This window comes from Dendrobates tinctorius, unplaced genomic scaffold (assembly GCF_039654945.1).
Source record: "Dendrobates tinctorius isolate UK_male_01 unplaced genomic scaffold, ASM3965494v1 ptg000188l, whole genome shotgun sequence".
NCBI classification, from domain to species: Eukaryota; Metazoa; Chordata; class Amphibia; order Anura; family Dendrobatidae; genus Dendrobates; species Dendrobates tinctorius.
In genome coordinates, this window is record NW_027361855.1 from 1,875,793 (window position 1) to 1,883,472 (window position 7,680).

General features: G+C 44.2%; 1 protein-coding gene across 1 annotated transcript; it reads right to left on the bottom strand.

The window, feature by feature from the left end:
• Nucleotides 1–1,169: 1,169 nt before the first annotated feature.
• METTL21A (methyltransferase 21A, HSPA lysine) lies at nt 1,170–7,252 on the bottom strand. Its single transcript, XM_073552245.1, has 3 exons — nt 7,106–7,252; nt 4,122–4,233; nt 1,170–2,600 (listed from the first exon to the last, which is right to left on the bottom strand). Exons 1-3 carry the CDS (start codon nt 7,250–7,252, stop codon nt 2,185–2,187), a joined length of 675 nt encoding a protein of 224 aa, XP_073408346.1. The 3' UTR covers nt 1,170–2,184.
• Nucleotides 7,253–7,680: the final 428 nt, after the last annotated feature.

Consider the following 7,680-nt stretch of genomic DNA (forward strand, 5'->3'; position numbering starts at 1 on the left):
ATCAGGCACATGGCAGCAAAGCCAAATTCTTGGAAATGTGAACACTGGTGGTTGGGTGTCCATCTACTGGGTTGGCTGTAGTGGAAGAGATGTTGATCCTATTTATACTATTTCTACTCTTGTAAAATTGATGCCACTTTATTGATGTCTGCCATTAATTTTTGTAAATGTGTTGACTCCTGGTTGGGGCTCCTTCATGAGTGCCTGTAGCAGTAGGCCTCCGAGACCGTCAGGCCTCCAACCCCATTGAGTCAAATACCCTTTTTACTATGCTTAGATTTTTCTGACAATAGTAGTCTACAAATGTATATGATATGTGTTCCACCTGAGTAAGACTGAGCATGAAAGCAGGTTGAGCTGCTGCATGAAGTATCAGAGCTCCCAGCACAGCAGGCCTACACTGATCGCTCACTCATCTCATCTTAATTTGACATTCAATTCAAAGCTGTAAATGCTGGCCCAGACCCCAATACATCATGCACAGCTGATTGCTGCCATGCTACAATTTGTACTGTGGGTGAACTGAGGCCACTTTCCTGGTGTCAGTCACTCATTTGATATGCTTTGACAACTTTTGGGTCCATTTGAATGTGTTGTGCATGCATTTGTTTTTGCCTACCACTGACCTGAATGGCGTTCCGCTATGATCAGCTAGCATTTGATTCAGTGATTGTAATCCTAACCAAACATTGAAATATTTGCTCATCTCTACTTGGGGATTCCTCGGAAGGTGACTTCAGCTAATGTCAGCTGATTTGAAAGAGAGGCTCCTGCTTAGAAAGGCAGTTTTTCTCCCACTTGGTATGAGCCTAGTTAATAATTTTTTGTCAAATTATAAATATTACATCTGCATTTAATTTAAAATAATACAATTCTTAGTGATAGGTTTTCCGAAATGGATTAAAGACTCATTTGTGGAAACACCTTTTTGGGAGATATATCTATGGCTTGGCAAATTTGGTAATAAAGTGATCAGTGACAGGTCCAATTTTGAATAGACAGTAAAAAGTAGGGTCATCTTGGGGATTAAAAATGGCTGAAAATTGAATGTTTTTTAAATTTTTGTCAAAAGTAACATAGTAGAATAAACACAAGATAGAAAGAAAAATAATAAATTGCACAATACTGCTTTAAATTTATCATAACTAGTAGTTTGCTTTTCGGAGTATTTAAAACTTGACTGATATATTTTAATTGAGCTGAATCCATACATATAGTTCAAAGGAAAACATACATAAATAAAGGGCAATTATGTTAACTCGTCCAACTGCTTGTTCTTTTTATTATATTTGCTATTTTTTATGTATCAGCATATTTTTGGATGTAATGGTAACAGAAACAACTTTTGATTACAATCATACACACATCAATAACAGGGCAACAATTAAATGGTTCTTAATGGTATTTCTAAGGAGGGTCTCTGATGCAATACCTGGTGTAGTCACCCATTGGTCCCAAATATTTATACATTTCTTAAGGGCCTTCATTTTCTAGATTGTTCATTCTGGACTTTAATTCTTCAAATCCTGGTAGAGAGCAATCAACTTTCAGGTTTGGAAAAAAAAAAAAAAAAGAGTTCTAGAAATCACCAGTGCCATAGTGGAATCTGAGTGCACCCCATCACCCAACATTTCAAGTATGAATATTTTGGGCTCTAATTGAATTTGTATTACAAAAATTGTGCTTATAAATACAGCTACTCCTTTCGAATAGTCACCAATTCTTAGGAACTCCCATAACATACTTCAAATGAGTGTCTTTAAGTACACATCTAGGGTACAAATCATTAATTCTTCCACCCATTTTTAAAAGAATACTAAAATGTAATGAAATGAATTTTAATGTGCACATTATAATCAAAAGAGAAGAGTTCTCCAGGCAGGAAAGGACAAAATAGTGTAGCTTGAATTGCTTGTAGCTTATTGACCTCTCCTTGGTGCCATAAAACTTTTTTTTGCCTTTTAATTCAGAGTCAAATGAAAGAGAATTGTGAATTTAATAAAACAATCACATGAGCTTCACCCATTAAATATGTACGCATCAAAACAGAATATATTGCCAAACTATATCGATGGTTATTTATTTCTCAAGTGGCACATATAAATAACATCGGCGGAGTATAAAAAGTCTTGTGAGGAAGAAACAATATACTAAGAAAAAAAATCATTCTTCATGAAGAAAGTATCAGATTGTTGTCAGATTTTTGATCTTTAAAAACTCTTCTCTTTGAGCCTTCTGAGCTTTGAAGATGTAAACGTCTACATCTTTGCCATACTTCACTTGATCCACAGTAAAATGTTTTCTCATCATATCTAGAAAGTTGTGGTCACGCTGGTACCAGAGTCTACATGATAACAAGATCACAGTATGCTCTGAGCTCAAGTGGATTATAGTCTTTAAAAGGTCTTGGAATGTTTCTTCAAGATAAATTATATCTGCTCCCAATATCACATCAAAATGAGAAAAATGCTCCAGTCCGGTACCCCAAGTCAGTGGTTTCACAGACACTTTGTGCCCTAGAGCTTTAGGAAGGTTATCACGGACATTTGACTTGAGAAATTCTATTGCCAAATCTCGATCCGTTAAAGTGACATTAGCACCTAGAGAAGTAAAGTATTACATGTGAAAAGCATTTGATGTTCTATTAAAAGGAATCTGTCACCTCATTTTCATGCTGTATGTAAATTAGTTGGGTCTGGTCTGATGGGTGGTGTTTTTGTTCCTTCCCTCCAACCCCTCCTTGGCCGCTGTACTCAATATTTCAGGCAATTTCTGTAGTTCTCGTCCATATTTTGCACATGTGCATTGCAATCTCCACTCGCATGTGTGCAGTATGCTTTGCCCAACTGCAGGCAAAGCCAGAAAAATGTAGTTCACATGCGCCGGAAGTACTATGTCCCGGAAGTATTTTGCTGTCATTTCTGTGTTCCGGGACATAGTTGACTGGCGCATGCGCACTAATTCTTTTCAGCTATGCCTGCAGTTGGGCAAAGCATACTGTGCACGCGTGAGTGGAGATTGCAATGCGCACGCGCAAAATATGGACAAAAACTATGGAAATTACCTGAAATATTGCGTACAGCGGCCAAGGAGCAAAAACATCGCCCATTGGACCGGACCCAACTAATTTACATACAGCGCGAAAATGAGGTGACAGATTCCCTTTAACTGTCGGGACTCTTTGTCATAATCATAATATATTTTCAAAGGCATAGGAATCTCTGGACTCATAACTAAACTGCAAATGGACAATAGACAATTAAGGACAATTGAGAAGATAAGAAAGGAGGATAAAGTATGTGGGGTGTTGCAATCTCGTAAAAGATTAATGATCGCATCATATCATCTTGTATAAACATGGAGGTAGGACATGTATTTTGTAAGGCTAGCGTGCTGGTTCACAACATATTGTTTATCTGTGGTAACTCAAGTATATATGAAACTAAACACTGATGTCTCTCCAAAATCCTAAAATGAGAGGTTAAGGGACCCATCTGACCCTGACACCCTCACAATCAGCTGTTAGCTGTTAAAGTGGCCACAGGATCTTGGGTACTAGAGAACAGCTTCTATTCAAAAGAAAAGAGCTGTCCGTCAGCACATCGGTTGTTGGACCAAATAACAGCTTATCGGTGGGAGTGCCATGTTTTGGACCAGCACCAATCTCATACTGACGACCTTATCCTATATGAGGTGATCAGACAGCCCCTTTATATCTCAAATACATTGCTTTTCACTGCATTAAAATGTAGCTGGAAAATTTGCAGCGCACATACACCACATGAGTAGCTGATCATACAGGTGTGCACAATATTAGAAAATATAGATCATGCAGCTGTACAAAACCAGGATAAAGCAAGCACAACTAATTAAAGCGGAAAGGCAGAACTGGAGATCTAGGTCACGGTTACTGATAAAGATGTCAAATATGGCGGTTACTGACGCAATTGCAATGCAAACATGGCAGAGGGCTGGAATGCTAATAACTCTCTCCTACTGTCTGTTAACCAATCTCAAGATGATGTCATTTTTCTATTCATGTTATAATTATTATTTACAGAAGATGAGGTTTCATTTAGTGGCATGAAATGTAGTAAACTGATTAGTGATGCAGTACTTACCCAATAATGCCACCACAATGCCGACCAATCCAGTCCCTGCACCCAGCTCAACCACAGAACGTCCCTGCAAGTTAATTCCCCTGGCTTCAACGTACATACAGAGAACAACAGCCTGGAGCCATAGAGAGGAACATGTTATTAATTAGTGCATTTTACAGTGTTCACAGGACATTCCTTGTACAGCACCAGTAAAAAGCGGCATACTCATAGAAAACATAGGAGCAGTTGGCCGGCAGCTATTTATTGTCACGTCCGCCATGTCTGTTTGTCTCAAGAACTCCTGGAGCGATGTGCATGTGCATGTTTTGTCTGCTGTCCTGCATGTTCTCTAGAGCTGTGTGCAGACTCACCTCATGTCTGAGCTGCAGGATCCCTGCGTTTCTGCTCTGCCTTCTGTGATCTTCTCGTCATGTCTGGAGTCCTTGATCATGTGATGTTTCTTAAGATCCTGCACTGTCTGGTTCTGCAATCATCTCGTCATGTCTAGAATCCCGGATCATGTGTTCTTCCTAGGATCCTGCACTGGTTGGTTCGGTGATCATCTCGTCATGTCTGAAACCCTGATCATGTGACGTTTCCTAAGATCCTGCACTGTCTGGTTCTGCTATCATCTCGTCATGTCTAGAATCCCCGAAGTTCTCCCCTGGTCCTGACCTGGAGGAGGAGGTGCTATGCCCTATATCAGGCCGCCTCTTCCTATGCTCAGGGCCTGATTATTGTGTTGCTTCCCTGCAAGGCTCTGGGTCTGTGGGGTTGCTCCCTCTATTCTGTGCCCTTGCACTTTGCTCTGTAGTGCGTCTCTGCACACGCTCCGTGCTCGTATTCCGCCTCTTGTCTTGTGCCATGTCTTGTGTTGTCTCTCGTGCCATGTTTGTCTTTGCCTTGCTTTGCCTTGTAGTCCTTCTGCTGTTCTTTGTCTTAGTCTGTTTTGCTATGTCTCGCCTTAGCTATGCTTTGACTTGTAGTCCTTCCTGTGTTCTCTGCCTCGCCTGTTTTGCTATGTCTTGCTTTTGCTATGCTTTGACTTGTAGTCCTCCCTGTGTTCTCTGCCTTGCTATTCCTTGCTTTGTGTTCCTCCCTATGGTCTCAGTCTTTGCTTGCTCTGCCTCGCTCTCTCCTATGGTGCTCTGTAGTGCTCCCTGGCACACGCACCATTTCTCCTCTCCTTAGTGCTCGTTTCTTTGTCTAGTCCCAAGGTCTTCCCTTGGCCCGGCTCTGGGCTTCTGCCTACGCTCCGCTGCTAGACTCTGTCCTCTCTCTGACCTGGCTCTGTTTCTGCCTGTATTCCTTGCCTTGTTCCCTGCCTTGTCCTTGCATTGAACCCCGGCGTGGGTTCCCCTTGGCCGTCTCCTGTGCCGTGGTAAGTGCCACGTGTTTGTGTACAGCCGTGTGTACTGGCCAGTGTGGCGTGCCCCCTGCGTGGCTCCTAGCACGCAGCCCTTCCTTGTGCCCTGGCGTGGCTCCTAGCACGCACCCTGCCTTGAACCCTGGCGTGGCTCCTAGCACGCACCCTGCCCTGAACCTGGCGTGGCTCCTAGCACGAAGGTTCCTTTGCCCCCTCCTGTGCCTTAGTCGTGCCTCGTGCTGGCGTTACAGCCGTGTGCATTGGCCAGTGAGGTGTGCGTCCCTGCGTAGCTCCTAGCACGCAGCCCTGCTCTGAACCCTGGCGTGTCTCTACACGCACCCTGTCTTGTGCCTTGGCGTGTCTCTACACGCACTCTGTCTTGTGCCTTGGCGTGTCTCTACACGCACTCTGTCTTGTGCCTTGGCGTGTCTCTACACGCACTCTGTCTTGTGCCTTGGCGTGTCTCTACACGCACTCTGTCTTGTACCTTGGCGTGTCTCTACACGCACTCTGTCTTGTACCTTGGCGTGTCTCTACACGCACTCTGTCTTGTACCTTGGCGTGTCTCTACACGCACTCTGTCTTGTACCTTGGCGTGTCTCTACACGCACTCTGTCTTGTACCTTGGCGTGTCTCTACACGCACTCTGTCTTGTACCTTGGCGTGTCTCTACACGCACTCTGTCTTGTACCTTGGCGTGTCTCTACACGCACTCTGTCTTATACCTTGTACCTTGGCGTGTCTCTACACGCACTGTCTTATTCTATGCTTTGGCGTGGCTACACACGCACCCTGTCTCGTTTGCGAACCTTGGCGTGTCCCCTACACACGCACCTCGCTTTGAACCCTGGCGTGTCCCCTACACACGCACCTTGCCTTGCACCTAGTCTTGAACCCTGGTGTGTCCCCTACACACGCACCTAGCCTTGGACCCTGGCGTGTCCCCTACACACGCACCTAGCCTTGGACCTTGGCGTGTTCCCTAAACACGCACCCTGCTTGGATATCTGTCGTGCCTCCTTGCCTGAACCCTGGTTTGCCTGCCGGATGCCCGGAACCTGCCGACCGTTGCCAGAGGTCCGGAACCAGATGACTACGGCCTGATGTCCGGAGCTGACGTCCGCAGCCTGATCCCTGGACCCTGTCGGTTTTCCAGCAGTCCGGAGTCCGATGCCATTATGCCATTACCTGTGCCTAGGCGTGCCATCTGGCACGTACCATGTTATGGACCTTGGCGTGCCCACGCGCGCACCTTGCACGTTTTGCTTGTTTTCTCTGTATGTGATCTTGTGTTATTCTAATGAAGATACCTTGCACCTACGTCTAGTCTCGTCTTGCTTCCTGCTCGTCCTTGTCGTCAGACACTCGTCTAGTGTCCCCTGAGCCGGCCGTCTGGTCCCAGCAGTCGTGGTGGCTCACCCCCTTGGTCTTGCCCCTGACACTCCCTGTATAGGGGGTGGATTCTCACAAGGTCAGCTCGCCCTCGGTGGGTGGGTGCCACGACCCAGAGGGTCCACTCAAAAAATGGGCTCAGCAGGAGCTGAGTCCGTCACATTTATATGGGGAGCTGAAGACTGAAATAGCTAAAAAGATATTCAAACACATTTGAAAATTATGCCGTTCATTGATTGATACATACAGCATCCCAGACAACTGCTGCCACTCCCAGCTCTCTCCAGTCCTGCTTGATCCATATGGTGTGGTTGGAGAAGGTGTAGGTCGTGCTGGAATTATGAAATTTCTTCAGACCACTCAGCATATGGTCATCATAAGGTACCAAGGCCATTTATAACATCCACATTACATGCAAATAATCTACAGTATAGTACAGAATCAGTATTAGTTAATGATTTTAATATTCTAAAATGTATAAGATTTACCTTTTGGTGTGTCACAGAAATTTCCAGCAAGCACATTATCAGAGTTGTTTAATCCATAGGAAAGGGTCAATGATGAAAAATTCACTATATGGTCTTATACAGGCCGCTGTCATTTGACAAATCTTAGCTGGACCTGGACGCCTGCCTATTATTGTTTAGGTCCCCACACACCAAGACAATAGCAACAGATCCTCTAAGTTTTGCAAGCTGTGGTGCCTACATGGATTTCATTTGTTTGCTACTACATCCCAGACATGTTTGATCAGAGTGAGAATTGGTAAATTCCGAGGTAGTCAGCACCTGGAATTATTTTGTCATGTTCCTGAAAATATTC

Coding starts and splice junctions, on each gene's coding strand:
- METTL21A (XM_073552245.1), bottom strand. CDS start 7,252: ATGGCCTTGGTACCTTATGATGACCATATGCTGAGTGGTCTGAAGAAA. Junction 4,234..7,105: donor CAGCAGTTGTCTGGGATGCT/GTATGTATCAAT, acceptor CTATGGCTCCAG/GCTGTTGTTCTCTGTATGTA. Junction 2,601..4,121: donor CATTGTGGTGGCATTATTGG/GTAAGTACTGCA, acceptor TTACTTCTCTAG/GTGCTAATGTCACTTTAACG.